The following is a 24,814-nucleotide window of genomic DNA, read 5'->3' on the forward strand; positions in this document are numbered from 1 at the left end:
TTTCTTTGTTTTTCTATGCTAAATTATATGACTTCCTGAACTCTTAATGTAGGTTAGCTAGTGAGAAATTACATATCAATTAAATGTTTTAATTTGATTGCTTTTTGCAAGAATGCGATTCTGCTACAAAATTCTACATTTTCACAGTGTTTTTAGTAGTCAATACACAGGATTGCCATGTAAAATAAGTAAATAAATCAAAAAGAGAGATTAAATACTCTTTTTACAAAAAGAACAATCCAAATCAACTTCTATTCCATGTCAAATGTCTGAAGAGAACAACTGCCACTATGGCTAGACCACACAGTGATACATTAGGAGGAGCTCAGAGAATTAATAAAGATTGCCCACTTTCAAATAATGTTAGTTTTAAATGTATGTGAGACCAGAAAAAGCTTGTTTCCCAATTCATTCAGATAAAGCAAGTCCTTTTTGAAAAATACCATAAAAGGATTAAATATTAGTGTAGAATGAGAAAGCAGTTCTGTTGGTTTGTATTGGTTTACTACTGTCTAAATACATCAAACTACAGCAATTCACATACCTCAAGATCTGCCCCCTACAAAGATAGCATAGGCCTCTTTTAAAAGTACAATCAGAAAGTGTATTTAAATGGCAGTAGTTTCTAGAACTTCCACCTAGTACAGCAAAGCAATGTAATCAACAGCATGTGTTTGGCACACTGCAACTGGTGAACAAAATATAAATCTAAATAAGACTTGGGAATGCTGTACTTTGTTAGACATATTCCAGTTGTGCCAATTATTACCTACCAGTATGGGCAGGTAAGTTTTCTACATTTTTTAAGACAGATGAGCTATTAAGTTACTAAGTTACATTAAGTTACATTAAGTTACTATTTCAAAGTAACTTAATGAAAGACTGATCTGAAAATCGTCTTTGGACATATTATATACTGGAAAAATTACTACGTTACATTCCAACTGCAGTGCACTGAATTGCAGAGTCTCTAACCACCACTCCCCAACCCAACTTTTTCATAAAATTGATTTTTTGAAGGTATTCAAAAAAATAGAAAGAAAATGGAATTGAGAGGTATAAGTTACATGCCTCCTACAAAAATAAAATAAAATAAAATAAAATAAAATAAAATAAAATAAAATAAAATAAAATAAAATAAAATAAAATAAAATAAAAATAAAGAAAGAAAGGAAAAAAAAGGATATCTTCCCTTGTAAAAACTATGTGCTTTGGATGGTTATTTTTTTTGTTTTTGTTTTTGTTTTTTTTTCTTTTAGTTTGCCTCTTCTTTTTAGGTGAACTTTTAATCAACCAGTTATATAAACAGTCAAGTACAGATGCTTCATGAAAAATGTAATTGTCTCAGCATTTATTTTCTTTCCGGGCACACAACTCTCCCTGCATGCACAGATCCAAAAACAAATTTTCAGGGAAGAGGTAACAGACAAATCTGGCTTCCAAGTCTCCCTTTTTAGAGAAATTGGCCAAATATGGTGCTGAAATACTAGACCTAAGGAATGACCTAGGGCCCAAATATCTGTTCTCTCCCCAGCTCCCATATTCAGCAAGTGCCATTTTATATAAACTGCTAGTCTGATGTATTTTCCTTCTGTTTAGTGGATTCTTAATCAGAATCATAAGTATACAAGCTCTCACATTTCAACTAGTCTGAAACAAGATACAATTACCTAAGCAGAAGACTCATTCTCATGAGAATTACTACATAAGATAACCTGGAACAAATCTATAGCCCCAATCTCTTCTGCCAAACTATAATAATCTCATTCATTAAGAAGGGTGTTTGCATCACTTAAAGTTAAGAGTCTTCAAACAAAGAACTAGGAGCTTCCAGAATAAGGAATTCTTACTAAAGGATTCTTACTAAAGTGAATGCTAAATTTTACATGGGGAGACCACACAAATTCACTCAGGAGGAATTCACCAAAGGTTAAATGATTACATCTAAATCAGAAATCACATCTGGTTCAGTCAGTCTCTGTACTGGAAATACATTTGTGAGTGTCAGGGAAAGCATGTATGCTCTTTCACCTTGTTCTCACTCTCTTCTAGTTATCTATTTATAGTGCTTTAGGGCACAGGAACCTGTGTCACAGAGACACAATAAAGATGCACTTATGTATAGACATTTATGGCTGACCTCGTCACCACAGGACAGAATATACTCAAAAGAGAAAAAACAGGGCATGATTCACCTTCCCTCCACTTTAAAAGGACAAGAGCTGTGCCTGTTTGTCTCCACTGACTACAAAAGGAGCCCAGTGTAACTGGCTCAGATACAGATCTCTGCATATATTCAAAAGAAACTAACTCTGACAACATTCATTACAGGGAACAATAAACAGAGCTTAGAAGCAGATTTGAGAGACTGCCTTCAGTTTTCTCTTTCTCAAAGCAAATGAAAAAGACAACTCCTCTGTAGCACTAAAGCACAGCAATGCTTGCAATCATCCAACCTAAACAGTTTTCACAATCCAATTAAAGTTGTTGCACATCTTTCTTGGCAGCTTGAAGGGGAGGCCTTGCTACCTTCCTACAGGATGATGCTTTACCCCAGCCCTCCCCATGCCATCCTCTCAGCTGTACTGGTACACTGTACCAGCAATTAAAACTGCCCTTGCAAGCTCAATCAGACCAATTAATTCATCTTTACTAAAATGAACTTTTTGTAATTATTATTTTTTTTTAATAAAGAAGAGTTCTTTGTTCCAATTTACCAGGAAGATGCTGGCAAGTTGTCAGTACATTTAAGAGAGAGATGGAGAAACAGAAAAGATCAGCAGGAATGTGGGGCTGATGAAGTTACCATTGCCTCCAAAAGAAATGCTTGTTAGAGAACAGCCTCTACGATGTGCCAAAAGGAAGGTGAGATGAACTTAATGTCTTACAATAATTACTTACACATATAGCACAGAGCAGAGTAACATCATCGGAAAGTCCATCATATTTTGATTTTAACAATTAGCATCCAAAAAATGTCATGTAATCATCTCAGCTAGCAGATCTGAAAGGGAAGCAGTTCCTGCAGGCAAGACTGAAGTTAGAACAGGATGTGTATGCCTGCTGAAGAGAAAGTGGGTTATATTTCCATATAAAAAGATTAGAGGAAGACACAACCATAGCAACCTAAGTTGTCTTATTCCACATGTGGAATAAGTGGATCGAAGGGATAAGGGATAAGTGTGAAATATGTGGATCTACAAGAGACTTGCAGGTTTGTTTACACCACAGAGCAGAGCAGAGTGTCAAAGAGCCCAGAACAGGAGGAGGCTGGTACATCTATCTACCTAGAGAAAGGTAAGACCATGACAAAAAACTAACACCAGTTCCACAATCAGCACACCTTCACTGCCAACTAACAGCATCCAAACTAGCCAATATAACTAATCTGGTCTCACATAGTTCAAATAACCTTGCAGAAAGCTCCACACCATACTAATTTATGAATGGTGTTTTCATTCCTCTAGCATGAAACAGGTGTCCTCACAGGGGCATTCCCATTCAGTCTACAGAATATAAAAGCATTAGATTTAAGCAGAGCGGTGTCAGAAGATATGGCACACATATCGTTTTAACATTCTGAGCATAATGATCAGTGTAAATCACATTTTTCTTCCTATCCATTTAACACTGCCTGCTAATCCAAAGGGAAAATGCTTTGGTTGGCACAATTTGTGAAATACTTTACATATTCCTTTTTAAACCACAGGTCTGTCACTGATTACTCTAACATTACCATTCTGAAAAAGACATATTCTGTAACAACACCATCAACAAAATCAGAAATCTCATGCTTATTGCATAAGCATTGTGAAGATGATCTCAATTGTTGTTTTTTTGTTTGTTTGTTTGTTTGTTTTGTTTTGTTTTTTTCCTTTGAATTCATTAGGCTTGTTAACTGCTTTGTCTATATTTCAGTGATTGTGTGATACAGCAAAATCTCACAGAATACTATGGGAAACATACCTGCAATCACTCAGTGCAGGTTTACACGTTCCATTTGCTATAGTTGTTTTTGTTATTTGTGGATGACTAAGTCTTGAAATGAAAACTGCCCTTTAGTTTTTTTCTTTAAATGCTGGCTTTCAGGTCTGAAGTGTCTCCCAGGTCTGAGAAATAGCCTGCCTGGGTCTCAGCACTTCTCTTAACTAACCTGCTGCTTGCCAGCCCTGGAAATCTATGTATGCCATATCACTCATACCACTCCCACCCAGCAGACATTTGCTCTGCAGAACAGTACAACATCCTCTTTGAGGTCTGAAGGAATCATGGGAATGTCTGTAGATAAACAAGCATCCAGGATTATGCAGCTGCAGGAGTTATATCCACAGCCTAGATAATTCAACACCTGCAGCATCCTCATCAGAGATACTTTACCAGGATGTAGCTCTCACGCAGTAGGGCTAGTAACTACCAGTTTGAGATGACTGTGCGGCACTATCACCACAGTTCTGTGGAGGACAGCATTATCAAAAATAGATGAAGAACTTAAATCTGTTTCCTCTGACTCAGAACTTCCACACCATGATTGTCCCTTGGAGAGGGACTTTGCTTTTGACTGCAAAGGTATCAACAATGTGGGTTTGTGGAAGGGGAAGGAGATGCTATCTAAGCAACCTAACATGAAAATAGACTGTTGTATGGTTTGTCTTTTGCATGTTGTTCCTGTGCAAAGCTTATATAGTATTCACCAGAATAAATGCAATTAATATTTCCTGTTTCTACATAAAATGTATCAAGTTATGTAACCAAGTTTCAAGTATACTGTAAAGAAGCCAAAAAAGTTTAAAGTCTAAAGCCAGGACCATAATCTAATGAAGTCATTAAAAAATAAATAAAAATAATATAATAATAATAATAATAATAATAATAATAATAATAATAATAATAATAATAATAATAATAATAATAATAATAATAATAAAAAGCTAATTAAGCTGCCCTAACCAGAAGAGGAGATGGAAATTGCCCCATAAGAAACACCTACTATCCCAGTACCAGATCTCAAGGACAGATCATTTGATTTTGAGACAGAAAGTAGTTACCAGGATTGCTATTTAGAGAGACTATGTGATTCACTGTTCAGAAGGGAGGTGGGAAGTAATACCTCCACAAACCTTCCAAGGCATGTTCTCTTGAGTATGCTGAATTCAACACCCTCACTAGCCAAGATTCTGGATCAACAAAGAGGAAAACTTAGTATTATCTATAAGTATCATCTATAATGCATGTTAGGGTGAGGGGGTGAAGGGTAGGGAGAGTTGCTAACAGTATTGGCCCATGATAAAAAAAAAAGTGCACTTAAGTAAGCACTTCATCATCCTAAAAAATATCTGGTGACAAAGTTGACTTAGGAGAAACCTGACCTGTCATTCCTTTGGACATGGTTACCTATTGTTCAAAAGTGGGCTTTTAAGCTGCTACTCCATCTGGTACATACCTTGGGTATGAGACTTCTGTTATAGGTTCTCATGTTTCCCAGTCGCACAGCTGTGTCCCTTGGGACTACCTGGAAGGGGGGAGTTTGCCTCAGTATCCAAGGGGAAGGAGCAGCAGTATCACATCCCCTATTCACATGGGCACATGGGTTCTGCATCCACCCATGTACAAGATATGGAGATGCAGTGACAATCTTTTTCAGCTACAGTAAAAGCTACTGACAGCTGGCAAATGTAAAATCATTTTTGGACAATTCTCTGTCAGATTACTCCTTAAGCTACAAGTTATGGGAATGAGCATTTCCATAGGCATCTTTCTTGCAGCTTGAAGACAGTTGTTTCCCAGAACGAGTCTACTCCATATATCCACTCAATTCTTTACTTAATAAAGACCAAATAGACCTGTTGCTGAAAGATTATTTTGACTATACAATACTGAGGGACTTCTAAGTGACTCTTACACCACTGAGAAAAGTTGTTCTTTATGTCCACACTCTACAAGCATGCCATGAACTAAAGAAGTTATAAGAATAAGATGATTTTTTTCCAGAACAACTATATGAGTATACCATAGGCTCCTTCCAAGGCAGGTCATGGATTCACATTCTTTTCACATTCTTAACAAACAAAACTATGTTACATTCAGGTCTCCAGTGCAGACCTGACCTTCCTGACATTGGCACAACTGCAAGAACACCATGCCTACATCTGTAATGTGTACCAGAAGAACCACACCGTGTCTAGTCAAGTTTTGCAAAGTCTTCCTCAAGCAAAGTGTCTAACTACAGGCAGTCAAACTCCAGAGTTTTAAGCAGTTTTGTATTAATCACTGCCAGCTAACTCAAGAGCATTAATTTATTGTATTTTCAGTGACATTAGAAAGAGTAAATCCTGAATCCTGGTTCATCAAATTTTAGGCCATAAAGAATAAAGTTTTCAAACTCCTTTCAAAGTTATTTGATATTCATCTCATTAGCAACCAAAATACTTTAAGGACCTAACATAAAGACATTGCAATGACACCGAAGTCAGTTAAAGGATTTTCATGATTTTAATAGTTTTTAGATTAGCAATCTGATTTTCTACTACTAGGAGTTTTCTTCTTCTGCTATCTAGGATATGAGATATAATTACAAAAGCTTCTCATAACACCAATTTTTTTGTACTTTTTTTTTTACCTTCCTTCCTGCCTTAATATTAAGGAAACATTATGAATGTCTCAGGTTAATTTTACAGTGGTGGAAGGCCTGCTTTCCATGGATCAATTCCAGTTTACCACAACATACGTAAACACTGTGAATTCATTTTATTTGATATTTGATAATTCTTACAAAACCAATGGTATGGAAGCCAATCTGAATTTTAGCCACACAGGAGAGGAGAAGTGGAGAACAACATTTTGCAAAATGCAGTGTGCCCTTCATCTTTAATAAATTCTGTGGTCAGTATTCAGATCAACTAATTTTCAAAGTTCATATTCAACCTCCAGTCCTACCTAAACAGCTGTGTTCCTCTCTGTCCCTTCCAAGTCACTTGAGAAAGACAGCATGAGATGAATCTTACTCTGGGGACATCTGTTTTTCAGCAGACACCTCAGTCCCTGACTAGAGATGTCAAGCCTGACATTTAAGAAGGTTTAAGTAAAGAAATTTTAACCTTATCTTGAAATCATTTACAGCACGTTTAACACAGAGAAATACAGACATGCATGTATATGGTAGCTAGAGATGTGAAAATTGAAATACTAGGAGTATCATGACATGTATTTAAATTGGATCCAAGGGACTATGTATACATATATCCACATATATCATCCATGCAGCATTGCACTGCCATGTGTGGATTTACTGAAGCTAGACAGGTTTGACGTATTACCAGGAGCAAGTCTTATGGTATACTTATGTTTTGATAAAGAAACAGTGAGATCTTCTGGGTGCTCCATATACATGTTTACCTTTCAAGACCACTTGAAAGACCACCAGGAACATCAGAGGCTTACATCTTGTCAGCAATCTGCTTTCTACATAGCAAAAAATGACAGGTGCCATCTAAATTCTTAAGTCCAGTCTGAGAAGGAGGCCTGATTTCAAAACCAGCTAACCTGATAGGGCTTTTTTGTGCAGAAATAAAGTCTCTCTAATCTCTAACAACTGTACATTAGATGGGTCCAGTTTACTCAGCCAGAAGCAGTTTAAAATGCTCAATGATAGTACTCTTTTGGAAATGTTTTCAACCCTAGAGAACAACAGCTGCTTTGTGATCTCTTGAGTCTTTGTGTCTTTGTACTGGTAGATATACAATTGTCAGTGCAATCATGTTTCTCTTCCTGTGAATTCAGTACAAAAGTCATTGCAACCACAGCAGTCACACAACATTTTGCTGGACAGGCTCCCTTTCTGCAGCTTGAGTCTCAGGTGCTGAATAAAGGAATGGAGGAGACAGTAATGAAAGAGCCATTCCAACAACAACAAGAAAATCACATCAACTAAAACTCTTCACAGATATGTAGGAATTACGGCAAACTGTATAAACACAAGGAGCTTTCATGATCTTCTGTTGAAGCTCTCCTATTCCTTTAGTCTATTCATTGGACTAGAGGAAAAGCAAAAAGACTATGTCTGAGCAGTTAGCATACTACTTCAGAGAAGGGCCTAGGGTTCCTCTCTATTAATGAGAGAATTTCATTTCCACCTGCCACATAGGATAGAAGACAGTTCCAAGCAGACATATACTATACTGTTAAGCAGACACACTAACAGCAATTAAAATCCAAGTCAAACAGATTTAATTTTTTTTTTCTCAGAAGAACTACTGGCTGCAAGAAAAATATAGCTAATTTGAATTTCCTAAATTTAAAATTTTGATAGCATATATAATTCTTTTTCTTTTGCACGCTGACTCATTTCTTTCAAATAGAGCCCACCATCTCCAATGGAGGTAAGGATAACAGGTAAGGAGCCTGTTCTGTAAACAACAGACTCATAGAATGACAATTTCACACCCTTCTCTTAACAGTGTAGGATAATAATTACATACCAGATGGAACCCAAATATATGTGTTCATAAGGATATAACTTTATCATATCACAAAGTGAAAAAGATCAAATAATTCAAGCATTAACTCTATGTTTTTTCTAACACTATGGGTAAGTCCCAAATCTCCCCTACATCCAAGAAACAGCCTTAAATGCAACATTACAGTTTCCCCTACAACTGTGTCTACCTGATGCCTTTATTTACATTTTAAACCTTTGGCAGGAGGGTTTTGCAAGGGACACTCTCTAGCTACATTTCTGAATCTAACACTCTCTTCCAAGATGTCACACTTCTTTTTCTTTGCACAAGCATAGCCACTGCCTATACCACATCAGAGCAGAAAAGCTAAAAGTTAGACTCAAATCAAGGTTAAAAGCAGCACTACCCTCCAGGAGCCCTGTGCTTTTTGGATACACAGAGCAGGTGTCACAATGACAAGGTTATTATGAGAAAGTGTTAACACTTTTACTCAAAGCAGAGAAAAGATATAAAATCCTTCAAAAAATAAAAGATATTGTAAAATATGGCTTTCATCCAAATAGGTCAAAAACCACAATACTGGGATTAAGAAAATTCTGATACAGGTTTAAGTGACTGATAAATGTAACAGGAAAGTATCAGGAATATACATCCTACTGTAGAATTAAGGTTCAACACCAATCTAGCATCACACTTAGAAGCACTAACAAGATAGCCACTTCTAGAAAAATGAGTAAAATGACATATAGATATTTGATATAGATACCATTGTCATCATTATTATTGTCTGTGGGGTCAGGACTTCTGTAATGACAATTTTTAGAGAGACTACTCTCTTCAGACTCCCAAGAGAAAGACTGTCTCCTCCTGGCACTAATTCAGAGCATGTTGCTAAGTTTAGGCTCTTCTAAAAAAATTTCAGACACCTCTCCAGAGACACCCTAAGCAAATTTTGCCTTGTCAGTACTTCCCGTAGGTACCTACACTGCAGTGAGAACTGAACAGACGTTTAACAAAGAGGCAATACTTGCTTCTTGCAAAGAAGTAACACAGGAAAGAGAGAGGAGCATAACACTATCAACAAAGAGTACAGTACGACAGAGAAAGCATGAGAATAGCACAAAATAGAATAGTCAAAAGCACACAAGTTACAGAAACACCATCAACACAATTATTACACTTCTGCAACACCTTTCTTCCCAAGCCTTACTCTGTGGGATAAAAAGCACTCTACAGTATCTTTTTAAGCATTTCCACCCCCAGAACTAGTCAGGTCCACAATAAACAGAAATGAGCTTAGACAGCAAAGTTTAAGATGCTTTTCCAGCTATTCACTAAAAAAAAAAAAAAAAAAAAAAAAAACAACCACACATTTGTTTCATCAAAGTAATAATTTCAAACTTATCAGCGCCCACATATACCAAAAATAACAATATCTTTTTCTTGGAATAAGTCCAACACAAAAACATACGTGCCTCCTCACAAAGAGACTTTTTTATTTATAAATAAAGATTAATTTGTAATTACAGTGAAGCATTTCAAACCCACTATTTCAAAGTAAGTTAAGAAACAATTGTGAGACACTTTTAATGTTGAATACACTACAATACATGAAGCAGAAATGACAAAAAGAAACTTGATGACACCACGGAGAAACAATGACTCCCTCCATCACTTTATCCTGTCATATTTAGTGCTTGCCTATAAGTGCTTGCCTATTTCTCTTTTACTAAGGCCTTCTACTGTGATGTTTCCCGGAGTCCAATGAAACTGGTATTACATTATACAAGCTACTCCTGAAGGATATGATACATTACAGCCCCCATCCCTAAGAGATGACAGTCTAAACACCACTTCTGTTTCTGACACATATCTTTTCATGGCTTTGAAAACTCAGGAATGTTATTTTTTGTAAAACACAATGTCTCTAACATTCAAACTAACAACCCATCTTGAAAAATTAAAAAGATCAAACAAATCTAGTGGGGTTCTGCAGGACTCCAATTTAAGCCCTGCATTTTTCATAAATGACTTGGATGCAGGACTCCATGGATCTCTTCCAACTCAGGATATTCTATGATTCTATGATTTGTGAATGCCCACTCCTCACTAATATTCAGATCAAAGCTTACTGACTATATTCCAGTGTCGGTGTCAGAAAGTTTTACTGTATTACAAGAACATTTGCACAAAGCCCAGTTAAAAACTAATTACTGGTCTATATGTTGTATATCCATAAAACGTGAAAACAGATATACTGGATGTGGAACACTTGGTAAAGAAAGTGAAGACAATCAACTTCTTTCTAATATATTAAAATACAAGTTGAGCTACCAAGAACAAAGACTATATGTCATATTTACAAGTCTGTGGACTATATTCTAGAAGTAAAACAGCTCTCAGAAGATAGACATCATGGCACAGAAGAATCTGAACAAAAGATGCAATGCTACAAAGACAAGAAACAAAGTGCTCCCTTTGTAGAGCTTAGGGATATGGTTTAGTGGAGGGCTGTTAGCGTTAGGTTGGAGGTTGGACTCGATGACCTTGAGGTCTCTTCCAACCTAGAAAATTCTGTGATTCTGTGATTCTGTGATTCTGTTTATTTCTTTTTTGAAGAAAAGAAATAAACAATATCTTTATAAAGAAGTAGTGCTACCTCTATATACCACATGGGGGAGGCTCATCTACATCCTGAAATGTTATTTCCAGTTCTCTTCTGTAGATATCAAAAACTTGCAGTGAAAGATAATGAGAATAATATAAAAGCTATAATGATCATTTGGGGACTAGCAAACAGTGAGCAAGATACACAGGCTATCAGGAGAAAAATTATATGACAGCTTCCAGAACAGTCTAGTTTTGAAAATATTCTCTTTCCCACAGAAAAATTATCCTCAGAGGATGAATCACTAAGTGTATCTGTGCCCATTAATAAAAACTAGTTTTGTTTTTAAATTCTACCTGGGAAAGCAGTTTTATACCTTGGAAACAAAAACAGCGATTAGTAATCCACTGGATAACAATAATAGTGCCTGTATTTTTAGGATAACTGTCAAGGATGATGCTACTACTATTGTTTTTAGACTTATGCTACCTTACAGCATTCTAAAATGAGACAGATATCTTCTCTACGGAGGTAATACCTAACATAACTACTCTACAAACCTTTAAATTATGGACTTCAGATTGCAAATTCTGCATTTTCACATAATTATAATGACAACTAGAACTCATTTCTAAGAAAGTATTTAATTATAAGTCACATAACAGTCAATTCCCAAATATGAAAATAAATTCTTAAGTAGCATGCTTATTATAGTTTAATAAAAAGTAGATGTCATATCTAAGAGCCATATTAAAAAGACAAGGGATATCTGCACTGTGAATGAAGTGTCTGATCTTCTATGCGTTTGTTGTCATAAGAATTTTTAACCAAGCACTTCTATCTTGAAGTGCAGAGTAGAAACGTTCCAGTGCAGAAGAGAAATACTGTATTTGAAATGCAAGCACACGCTTCCAAGTAGAATATAAAAAATGAATTTTTCCCAATTGAAATATACAAACCATCTTCAGCAACTGTGTTAGAAAATCCAGTGACAGCAGCACTTGCAAAACCTCTAAGAACTGCTTGGAATTATACAGGTGTTACAAGGGGTTATTTCAAACAAATGAAATCTAACAGGAAATAATTCTTACAAATGTATATGTGTGCTCTGAGCACTAAACTTGCATTGTGGGGAAAGACAGCTATACATCTTTTCCTAGTCAATGTCGTATCTCCCCAAAAGTACTGAGATGCTGACAGGAATTACAGATACCCAGAACGTTTTGTTATCAGAATCGCATACAGAGAGGAACTGAATTGGTCTTGCCAGTTCTTTCATTCATTCTAGAGCATTAGAAATTGTATTATTTATGATGGAAACAACAATCCTATCATTTGCAAGCTTCAGGACATTATCATTTGCTACCCCAAAACCATTGTATGTAAAATTTTAATCTCCATTACATATGAAAAATAAGGACAAGAAAGCTGTATTAGATCTTCTTAATCCAGTCCTGAATGCCATAACATACATGTGTGATGCATCAATGCACATCAAAAAAAAAAAACAAAAAAAAAACAATAAAACCTTGCAGTTCAAAACCACCACTGGATTCAACTCAATACACAATATAAGCTTTTTTCCATTTATAGTATCTCCTGTTTGATTCTGCTGTTAATAGAGCACAGTGTAAAAGTTCCTTATGACTGCAATTTTTAGTAGCTGATGTATTTTATATCTTAAAGATGTATTTTATATCTTAAAGATGTCAAACTAAATGACTTCAAGATGAACCCCTGGGAAGCGAAAAGAGAATTAGGTGAACAGGACAGAACATGGCCCAGTTCTGTGTAAGCACAAAGTTTCTCATCCAGGTGAAACAGTCTCTCTGGGGCCCTATCAGCTAAGACTTTTTACAGGTAAAGAGAATATAGTTCTGCTGAATTACATATTCCTCCACCCCACTTCATTTTTCTTGCAGGTTTGTTATTTGTTTGGACATCAAACTTAATTGATGTGACATTGGGATCCAGCACAATAAAGGCTAAAATTTCACTGATGAGGTTCTTGGGTTCTTGAGTTTTGTAAAATCATAAACAAAGGAAGAACTGACAGTGGATCTGTTTTACAACATCCATGGACAACAAAATGACATCCATCTTGAAATATGTTATTTACTTTATTAAACGAATAATAGTTTAACCTTAAGGATATAAATTAATTTCATTTCTGAATGAAAATTCATCCAAGGCAAACTCTGAATCTAACCAGTATTTCATATTCTCCAAGGAAGTGAGGTTTTCTGTCTGGCAGGCTGAACTGGATGAGATATGCTTTGAAGCTCTGCATAAAAGCTGAGCTCCTACAGACTGACTCCTTGCTAAGCCTCTTAACTCCTCAGTTTATCCATCCGGCTGCTCGACAGCAGTTTACAGAAGCAAAGCTACGTAGTGTAGTTTCAGCCAGGGTGTAAATCAACATCATTTCATCGATTTTGGAGGAGTTATACCAACCTGCAGCATCTAGGAAGTTTACATACCACATCTCTCTTCTCACTGGACTTAACACTGACATCTCCCAGCATCCCCAAGTATTACCAAGAAAATATAGAAGCTCCACCACAGCTTTAAGACTATTATGTGACCCGGCTGATATGAATGAATCTCAGGAAACAAGATAGAAAGCAATACTAAAAAATGAGTGACAGGGAATTGATTTTGCACAGAGAGCTGCAGTAGACAAAACAAACCAGAAAAGTTTCACAGAAAACATGAATGAGGAAGGCTAAAAAGAAAAAAGTGACCCAGGTCAGGCCATTAAAAAAATAAAATAAACATAAAAATAAAAATAACAATACCTCATCACAAATTGCTCATGAAAAACAGGAAAAATTCCAAGCAAAGATCTTACCATATGAGGTTACATTTAACTTTCATCCTCCTTAGAGCTAGCATGCTCAGTCCACAGAAGTAGGGCTTGTAATAAACCTAGTTTATTATAAACTAGATATAAGCTTTAACTACTTATTGGTAGACCAGAGGAATGATGAGAAGCTTGTCACAGTGCTTCACAGAAGAACCACCTACAGGATACCACCACCGTGCTTATGCCCTTAAAGATTTATTCCAACATGAAATCTTATTTCCACAATGAAACACATAAAACACTTTTTTTTCACTAGAAAAGAAACAGGTTGGTAAGCACAGCAAGGTGAAAAGCATGATCCAAGTGACTCTTGAGCCTGAAAAATCAAGTAGTCATTTTATTATTTTATCACCTAGGATTGCTTTGACATAAGTCTCCCACAAGACCTTTAGTCTTGTTATGAGATAACCTAATTTGGGATAGTTCACAAAACAAATTAATATTTATATGAAGATCAGAATGTAATGCAATAAGGAAAACTTACATGAGCAGGAATAAATGAGCACAGATTTACAAGTTGCAAGTAGGGAACATGTATTAGTTAAAACCCAGAAAAACAGCCTCACAAAATTTTACCTTTTTTTGGTTCACAGCTCTTTTCTCTGCATGTAGTCATTCAGATATGCTGACCTTGCAGACAAAAATCAATTTTTACTGCTTTTTATTTCTATGTGCACTATAGTGCTTAAAGAGCTATGAGAATCTAAACCAGATTAATTTTTTGCTGATGCATCATGGACAAAATTACTAATCGAATTCTACCTATAAAACATCTCAGGAAGCACAGACTAGTACATTATAAATGTTTTTTCACTACATTTTTAATATTTCTCACGTACATCAGTGTTACTATTGACTCTGTGCCAAACAGAAGAGGCATGACTAGATTTCAAAATCCCTCTAAAATACCCTTTCAGTGCATATGGCTAAAGGGAGAAAACACTGTTCAACTCACAAGTATGAAGTTTGAAACTTTAGTACCAGAAAATAAGAATGCTATTCTTATTGAGTCACTTGTTAAAAATAGAATAAAATTACATGTATGTATTTATACATGCATGTATATGTTTACTGACAGAGTGAACAGCAAAATAAAAGAACAGGAAGGTCAGATTGGAGAAAGTTTATTGTACTTTAAAATGGAATTAATAGATTCTTAAAACAATCTCATATTTGGTTTCAAAACCGGAAAAGAAATAAATAATGTGAAACCAACTTCTACAATGTTAGAGTAAGAAAGATGATGTTTTCTTAACTCACACTATTTGTAAAGGTACAAGCAATAATAACTGAACTACTGGAATCATAGAATCACAAAATGGCTTGGGTTAGAAGGGATCTTAAAGCTCACCTGGCTCCAACCCCCTGCCATGGGTGTGGACATCTTCCACCAGACCAGGTTGCTCAAAGCCCCATCCAGCCTGGCCTTGAACACTTTCAGAGATGGGGTATCAGCTTCTCTGGGCAACCTGGTCCATTGCTTCACCACTCTCATACTAAAATATGTCTTCTTAAAATCTAACTTGAATCTGTCCTTTTTTAGTTTAAAACCATTATTCCTTGTCCTATCACTAGACTACCTCACAAATAGTCCCCCTCCTGCTCTCAAGTTAATATTAAGTCAATATTAGTTAAAACAATTTTACCATAGAATTGCTGCAGTAGAAACATGAGTCCATTCCCTCCTTGAACATACTGCTCCCATAATGGGTTTTACACATGGCATGTAATTTCTGAGAAACTTTCTGCAAAGTCCAGGAAATTCATGATGCCACAACAATGACTAAAACATAAGAGATCAAAGTGACCCATGGTCAATATGTCTATGGAACAAATGTCACTCACTGTGACTTCTACTTAGAAATTATACTGATAACCATATAGTGATTTAAATTCCAAACAATAAAATTGCCTTTCTAATGCCTTTATTGTCTATTAAATTTAAAATAATACATTGGAAGGGAAAAACAGGTCATGCATTCCTCTGTATTGTTTCTACCTTCACAGCATGGATTTGATTCAGTTGCCTGTACTTAGATGCACAGGCCTGTATCAAGATGCTTTTGGGAGGCCAAAAGAGTAGCAGAAAAGGCACAGAACCTATGGAAGGTCTGTATCCTTCCTGAGTCATCCAGATGCAACTGAGGGCATCTTGAATTGTGCTAAATGCCTACAGGAGTCAATGGGAAAGTAGACTCTACACTGGGATTCAGCTCCAGACTGGGACACCCTTCATGACAAAGATGTGTCTTCAGGTGGGTGCCAAGCACCCATTACCATCAATGGACTCAAGAGAATCACTGCTTTCATCCTTGGGTCAACACCTACACCATATCCCTTGAGCAGTTCCCCAGCTTCTTCTGACTCTGGACAAGACTTGCACTGATTGCAAGCACAGGCATCCAGTTCACACTGCAGACATGATCTCAGTGGTCTGAATCAGGAGCCAAATTCCACCCTAAAGTTAGGTGGGATGATAACCAACATGTGGACCTCAGTTTCACCTACCTAACTATAGGCAAATGAGCTCAACTGCATATTGCTAGGACAGTAAGTGTTATGGGGTCTTTCATAGTCAAAGCAAAGAGGCAGATACCTTCAGAGACTGATTCAGTTAAATGCCTGTTTTTGGATGAGACTAACCACAACTTCCTTTATCCTCCAAAGCATAAAGGTACCTGCTCAATCTCTTTTAACAAGGGCTGTAGCTGACTTATACAACCATATGCTCATATTGCCATTGGCTTTATTTCCTTCTCCTGTCATCTTCCTATACTGTTCATTTATGTTTTCTTTCCTAGTGACTTATAAACCTTAATTCCTATCTTAATCACTTTCTTCAACAACACTTATTACAAGGTTAAGAGAATACTATATGGTAAAAGAGTAAAAATAATGGTGGCTGATACTTAATTAGAACAAAATTCAGCACACTGAGATACAGCTAAATTCACTGGCACTGAACAGCAATCTGATTTATCCCAATACTCAAGTCTACCAACAAAGCAGTGCAAGCAATCAAGTTATAGATTCTCTTTGTCTGTCCTGTACTTAACAAAGTCCTGATAATTTTATTACATGTGGATAAAAATGCCCTTAAAAATGTATTGCATCTTGATAATTTTGGTTTTGCATAAAACCAAAAGCACTGTTTTACAAATCCCAGTGCCAGACCAGTAGTAAAGTTAGCATCAAAGTTTTCTTGCAAAGAGCCCAATAAATCCTATTTTAAGAAACATATGAAAAATATCAAATATAAAAAGTGGGAGTTTTGCAGCAGAAGAAAAGAATTAGAAGGAGAATACTTTTAAACCTACATCACCAGAAAAAAAAAAAAATTAAAAATATATTAGCATCCATGGAGTGGAGGAATACTTGTGTACATGAGAAAACTGCATGTTGGCCACTTCTGGAGCTTGCTGAACACTGAACACTAGTCAAATGCTAGGCCAAAAATGTCAACTTACTAGCAGAGAAATTCAAAGAATAGGATTACCTTGTTCCAATCTAAAGCATAGGGAACGTTTTGCAGCCTCTATCTCAGGACTTGGATGATCCAGAACACGTCTGCACCACTGCAGAGGGCTCAGTGATTTTTCTTGAAGGGTAAGAGTCTTGGTAGGCAAGACATACAACCTTAACCAAAATACACACAAATGTCAGCAAGATAAGCAATACTTAAAAGTTTACTTTTGTATTCTCAGCTTTCTGCTCTCTAATGATTTATAACAGTGCAAATCTGCAATACACTAATAACAAAATACATTCCAGAATAAAACTTTACACTCTTTCACTCGTTTTCTTGCCTCCTCAGAAAACTAGGTGACAAATTACAAACTGTACAGGTCCAGAACTTCAAATCTAGGTTCTATTAGACATCTTCTAAAAATCTTGCAACACATTATTACCACCGTCAGAATTTCAGCACGGCCCAAAGTTCAAATGCATTAGGTACTCTAAAGAAGCTACCATTTTTCCCTTCTGTATTTATCTTTACTGGAGATTAGATAATTTCAGCATTTGAATTTACATTTGAATCACAATTTCATTGTCACCCACTTCATAATTTTACCTACGATTTGATCAACTTGTCAGGATGCTGGTTATAACGTAATTTTTATACACACTATCTTCTCCTACTTGTACAGCAGTCATTTTAAGATTAGAAAACATCCACTGAGAAACAATGAAAACCTCATTTTGATATTCAACTCCTGTAAAGGGAAAAAAAAAAAAAAAAAAAAAAAAAACAGAAAAAAAAAAACCTATGCAAGAACTAGTACATATGTGTTATTCTCAGACTACAGCAGGCAACTAATCAGATGGTCAAGCACATTAGGAAGCCAGGTATCAAAGCGGATTGCACGGGTAAATTCTTGAAGCTGGAATCTGTGCTGCTGCTTCTGTCTTCATAGATTAGTGCGTCAGCTCACCTGGGAGAACACAAATCTCCCAGGATGTAAACTATTATTAGCCACCAAAGATGGCTTTCAGCTCCTTGGCCTTACCACTTCTGATTAATGTGACTGCAGACAGTCTTAGGTTTTTGGCACCAAAACACTCCACAAACTGTAAAGGAATTTGGCATCCAAACACGGGGTGAAAAAGGCAAGACAACGACAGCAATAAAACGATTGAACCTCTCGGGTGCCCACTTTCAGTCTTTCACCTTTAGGGTTTTGGTTCAACAGCTACCCAACCCTGAGCGTAACTCTTCTCCCATGTCTGCTCAGTGTCTTATTTATGTGAAGTGAATCAGCACTCCCTGTCCAGCTCACAATGAATAAATCTCTCTACAATCAGTATCTCCTTTGGCAATTCCAGCTGAGTTCAACTGCTGAATTTCTCTGAGGAGAGGACTCATTTCCCCTTGCTTCCTTGCCGTGCTTGGCTACACATTTAAAAAAATTATCCTGAGAAAAACAGAAATAAAAAAAAAAAAAAAAGACAAAAGAAATGCTTTGAACTCTCCTGCTGACTTGAGGAACTGTTTCAAAACCTAAACATCTGAGTAATGAATTCTCAACAATCAGATATCTAAAAAGCTGAAAATCAAAAAGTTTTTATTTGTCTGCAATGATGCTAGTCCTAGTTTTTTGTAACTGCAGCTAAAAAAAAAAAAAAGAAAAAAAAAAAAAAGAGGTCTAAAATTAATAAATCAACAACTAGGATACACAGTGGTCTTTAGCTTTCCAGATATCAGTTTGCTTTGAAGATTTATATTACAAAAAGCCCCAAGCAGCTGACATCACACAGCTGACCATTGATGGACATTGATGGAGATTCAGCCTTGAACAAAAAATGCTGAGCAGCTAAAACAACTCACTCTTAGCAGAATAAGTTATCTAATTCTTCCCACAGACACATACATCCATGACATGTTGATAAGTTTTAACCTCAAGGAAACATTTAGGATTGCTTCCAGGGTGCAAATAAAATAGGACCTCGATCAAGATCATCACTCTGTTGAGGCACATAAAATAATGCTGACTTTGTACAGCCCTGAAATATAAATAAGCGGGAACAACATTTTGTTTAACATGACTGGTTCACACCAATTTGACATTCTACAGCACTTAGTGTGAAAGAAAGTTTAATCATTACTGCTCGTTTGTCATAAGCAATGGGTTACAGGACTGAGTATTCAGATACGCAGATTCAAGGCAGGTCCAAAAATCCCAAGCAGCCCTGAACAACCAATAGTGCACACAATGAAGCATCACTGGCAGAATTTCTATTCAATTTTTGGATGACTCTTAATTGGAAAAAGCAGTTTTCAAAAACTGAAGCACAGCATTATTTCATACTGTGAATTACACATAACCAACACTGAAGAAATATTTATGGTGTTTGGACTAATTATTAAATCCTATCTCTAGTGCCAAAATAAGGATTTTATATACATCTCAGCTACATTACACTGTATTTTATTCTAAGCTGACGTAAACTTCTGCTCTATTTAAATACTGTAACCATTCTAAAAGCTATCTTGAAGCATTGATAGACAATTGAAACAGGTATTTGAATATGGATAATACACATTTTATTACTGACACTTTAACAGAATCGGGCATATGCTTGACATGGTTACGTAGCATGATTTCCATAGTAATTCTGCAGGATGTGGATAGTTGCTAAGATGTCTGCATGCTTTGCTGAGGCGAGTTTTGAGGCGCCAGACTTTTAAATGCATTGATATCTTTAGTCTGTAATGACCCCTTCCGCTTGTTTTCAAGGAATCGTTCCTCTAGGTCAAAGCATCTGAGAGCGTTTGGACAATCAGACACATGGGTCGTCCTTTAGGGACGCAGGAGTTGGACTCGATGATCCCTGTGGGTCCCTTCCAGCCCGCATACTGTATGAATCTATGAAATCTATGAATTTTTATTTTCGGCTTTATTATTTGCCCTTCGTTTCTGCTTCATTCTGGGCACTAACGCACTAGCACACCGCCATGCGTCCTGCAACTACACGAGACGCACAAACAAGCCTTTAGATCAGTGCCTAAAAGACAAAAGCCCTCCCAGCTCCCTGAAGATCTGCGACAATCGGGCCGGGGCTTTAGGACGGGGATGCAGCGCTGCCCTGATAACGGACCTCTCGATTTTCATTCCTTATGTAAACCGGAGCCCGAAACCGGGCTGAGACACAAAACCAGGCGATCCCCGCATCCCCAGGGGTTAAAGACGCGCAGACCGGGGGGCAGCGACCCCTCCGTGCCGCCCCGCTCCCGCTGCCCCCCACCCGTGCCGGGAGCACCTCGAGGGGCCACAGCGGTGCCCGGGGGGTGGCACAGAGCCGTGCCGAGCCGTGCCGTGCCATGCCGTGCCGCGGGGCGAGCCGCACGTACCACGTATCCTCGTCCTGCCCGCAGCATCCATCCTCCAGCTCCAGCACCGCCACCTCGTCCAGCACCGTGGCAGCCCCCGGGGCGCTGTCTTCTTGCCCCCCGCCGCCGGGAGAGGGCTTGAAATAAGCGAGGGGCTCCTGCAGAGTAGGGGGGGGCGCCGGGCTGGGCACGCAGGGCGGCACGGGGGGGCTGGAGGGGCGCAGCCCCCCGGGGGCCAGCAGCAGGTGCGGGCCGGGGGTGGCGGCGGCGGCGGCGGCTCGGCTGCGGAGCTGCTCGTTTTGCTTCTCCAGCTTCCTCACCAGCTCCTGCAGCTTCTTCACCTCCAGCTCGGCGCTGACGGCCGGGCCGGAGCCGCTCCCTTTCACCTCCGCCATCATCGCCGGCTTCAGCAAGGCGGCCTCCATCCTCCCTACCTGCTCCGCCAAGCCGCCGGGGGGCAGCGCCCGGCACCGCGGCTGGGGTGGGGGGCTCGGGGGGGCTCCGGGGGGGCTCCGGGAGCACCGGGAGCACCGCGCCCGGGGCCCTGCGCTGCGCTGTGCGCGGCGAGCGGGATGCGGGTGGGGTCCCCTCCCCTCCTTTCTCTCCCCTCCCTTCCTTCTCCTCTCCTCCTTCTCTCCTCCCCTCCTTCTCCTCCCCTCCCTTCTTTCCCTCCCCTCCCACGGGTGGGGTCCCCTCCCCCGAGTGGGGTCCCCTCCCACTCCGGCAGCCGCCCGGGGAGGGAACAAAGAGGAGCGCGGAGCCCCCCCGCTCCTCCCCGGCTCGGGTCCAGCCCAAGGATGCTGCCCCCTCTCCCTGAGCCCGGTGGTGGCGGGGCTGTCACTGCGCGGCCTGAAGTGGGGTGGGAATGGGAGTCACAGCCAGGGGTCGTGTCGGGCCACCCGTGCAGCCAGAAATGCCAATTGGTGGCATTGAGATGTGGGTTATGGGTTTGGGAGATGCGCTGCTGATGAAACAAGAAGACAGGACAATGCATACAAAAAAAAATACACGGGGAAATTGGTGATGGGTAGGACAACCCCTGGGATTAAAAATCGCCCCCATATTGAAAGGATTCCCTTTGACGTGGTTCACATAAGCAGATCAATCTGCTATCCTTCATTATCCTTCAGTACTGAAAGAAACCTCCCGTTGCATCCCGCAGCTCAGCCATTACATACCCAGGTCTGGCCCTCATTGGGTTCATTTACACTTACAGGGGACAGCCTCCCGAGTTTCTTACAGCTCTGACACGAAATGCAGACCAAAACTCCAGGAAACACATGGATTGCCAGGCCAGCCACCACTGAGAGATGTCTGGATCAGTTCATCGCCACCCAACTGCTCAGCACCAGCTTTGGACAGAGTAGCAGCAACAGCAGCCAGCACTGCTGTCAGTGTTCCCTATCCTATCTCATGTTTGGTGTGTAAGGAGGGACAGGCTTTGCTTTGATTCTCTGTCTAAGTCATAAGTAAACTTGGAAACCATGCAGCCTGTCCAAGCCTCCCCTCTTTTGTTTACGCTCTTTGAAAAAGAGTCCTTTTTCTGCACGTGGATAGGAAAAAGCCACGATTATTTGGTAATCTCTTAAGCACTCTTGCAATGTAAGTAATAACAGCTAGTGCTACGAGAATGGCTGGAAAGGAAGCCAGAGCAGGGAACAAAGCACTGACTTCCAGATGATACGACTTTTACCACTGAAAAGAATACATATAGCCTCCAGTGTAACAGACTGCAAACAGACAGCACTTAATCCAAAATTTTCATTTGGTCTCCTCTGTCCATTTGGAAGAGAGAAGTAGAAAAATGTTGAGAGTGTAAAAAACTCCTGGCCCCAATTCTGCCAAGCATCATCAGAGTAACCTAATCCAGTTTCCACTACTACAGATAGCCATAATCTTTATTCCCCTAAGGAAAAGAAGAATTGAGCTTCTACATGTTTAGCCCCAGGCAACAGGCATATCTCTCAGGTCGTTATCGCTAATAATGGTACTAGTGTTAATTCTTAGAAATACATATGCTAATCCATTAAGATTGTAAAGTGATAATTAGCAGCGTATGCTGTATAGAGTTTATTGGACATCAGTAATATACAACAAGAAAAGAAAAAAAAAAAAGCTTACTGTAATGTCAACGCCTGTAATACAACCAGGCAGAGGAAATATTCGAAAGAGATTTAAAATGGAGTTGTTTTTTTTCTTTTAGCTGGACAAAGTTAGACCAACAAAAAGGAAGCAGGTATCTGATTGTTACACCTTTTAGCTATATAGTGCTTTTTCATGTTGATAGCACAGGCTTAGCTTCAATGAAACTTAATAATGTATCTGAAAACAGTATTTTGATCACTTTGCCAGCTAGGTTTTCACCGAACAGCATAAAACAAATGTCCCAGGCATACAAGCAGACACATTGTCCTCTAACTGCCAGAGCAGGAACATGGCAGTGTGGTCAGGGCCCTTCATTGACAACAAGTCTAATGCACACACCAGTTTGGAGGCAAATCAGGACACAAATCTGGAGATGCACTACAGTATGTAACACCACAGCACGGGACTCTGAGTCACCATGGAAATGCTTGTCCTCAGTTACAAGTAAAAGTAGTTGCAGATCTTCAGCTACCTTCTTCTGTTTGTGCTGCCTACACAAATGTTGTATGCAGACACTTCTTCAGGCAGACTTCCAGAAGAGAAAGAGGTTAGGACCAAGCATAGTGCCTTAGCACGGGTACAAGGACTTTTTCAGGGAGTTCAGCCAAATTGATCACAGGTGGGATAAGGTTCACTACATCTCGTAGTGAGCAGAGAGCAGGCCAGGAAGTTGGCTCTTCTTTGAGTAGGGCTGCTTTGAACCTAATCTCCATCTGGCAAAAGAGCTTAAACTTGTGCACACTTCAAATGCTGTGCTAATAATCAACGTGAGACACACTGTGTTTTGTTTTGTTTTGTTTTCCAGGTATTTCCTGGATGGTTGGATTTACTAAAGAGTAAAAATCTATTTCACTGTTCTGCTTTTGTTGCTGTATTTCAAATGTATGTAGAATTTCACTAACACATCTTCACCCAAGGGTGCTCATAAACACACTGTTTCATGGTCTTTATGCTGGCTTGCTAGTCTTCTGCAAAGATGGTTTGGACATCATTAAAATATTTTTACCTAACTGTTTAAAATATATATATAGAGAGAGAGAATATTTGTCATTACTAAAAAAATGTTAACAAGCTCCATTCAGTGTCCCAACACTAGCTGACAAGTTACTGAACCCATAAGCTCTTTACAAAACACAATAAAGCCTTTATGGTTCCATCCATTTTTATAAAGTTATTGATAAAATATGTTTTAACACTGACCCCAAACATCTGAGCATGCCCATGAACCTCCTATTCCTGCACCTGAGAAACTGGGGTGGCAGAAAGGGGGCTGATTTTGGCTAATTACATGGCCTGCTCTAGCAGAAATTTCTGAGTCGATGTAGTTGCTGATAGACTCCCAATGCAGAGAACAAAGAAGCAGGAAGTCTACAAATCCCATCTGCTCTTCTCTGATAATAAGCCTGTTGCTTTATTCTATAATAGCTGCAGGCTGGACCTGCCTTTCAGGCAAGCCAGTAAAGAATTAATTGCAGTAATCCAGTCTGGGTAATACAAAAGACGTGTTACAATAAGGTCAGAGCATGGATGGTAACCTCCAAGTCTGGTGAGATTTTAAAAGTGCAGTTCCATTCTGAAAAGTGATTATGAACGTAGCTTTATAAAAATAGAGACACTAAAGTACCAGCAGAAGTCCATCTAAACCAGTAACAAAGACTGATAGCAGCTCCTTAGGTAAAAACATACAAGAAGCAAGAAAAATAGTGAGGGATCCTCTCCAGCTTTCAGTAGTCCATGGACTGGGACATCTGGATCGTTTATTTTTTTATAGCTACCAATGTGCAATAATATTACATTTGCTGAGCCCCATTTTTAAACCATTTGTGCATTAGGACTCCACAACACCCTGTGGCAATTAGCACTGCAATTTAATTATGCATTGTAAGAAAAGCTACTTCCTATTATCTACTTTA

At 38.7% G+C, this 24,814-nt stretch overlaps 1 protein-coding gene across 1 annotated transcript in view; it reads right to left on the bottom strand.

The window, feature by feature from the left end:
- Nucleotides 1-21,181, bottom strand: part of SLAIN1 (SLAIN motif family member 1) — a 49,568-nt gene extending 28,387 nt beyond the window's left edge. Inside the window, exons 1-2 of the mRNA XM_032207753.1 lie at nt 20,778-21,181; nt 17,424-17,563 (exon numbers count right to left, since the gene is read on the bottom strand). Coding sequence (XP_032063644.1) covers nt 17,424-17,563; nt 20,778-21,181 — 544 coding nt within the window. The remainder of the gene's footprint in view (nt 1-17,423; nt 17,564-20,777) is intronic.
- Between the last annotated feature and the right edge of the window lie 3,633 nt (nt 21,182-24,814).

This window comes from Aythya fuligula, chromosome 1 (assembly GCF_009819795.1).
Source record: "Aythya fuligula isolate bAytFul2 chromosome 1, bAytFul2.pri, whole genome shotgun sequence".
Taxonomy (NCBI): Eukaryota; Metazoa; Chordata; class Aves; order Anseriformes; family Anatidae; genus Aythya; species Aythya fuligula.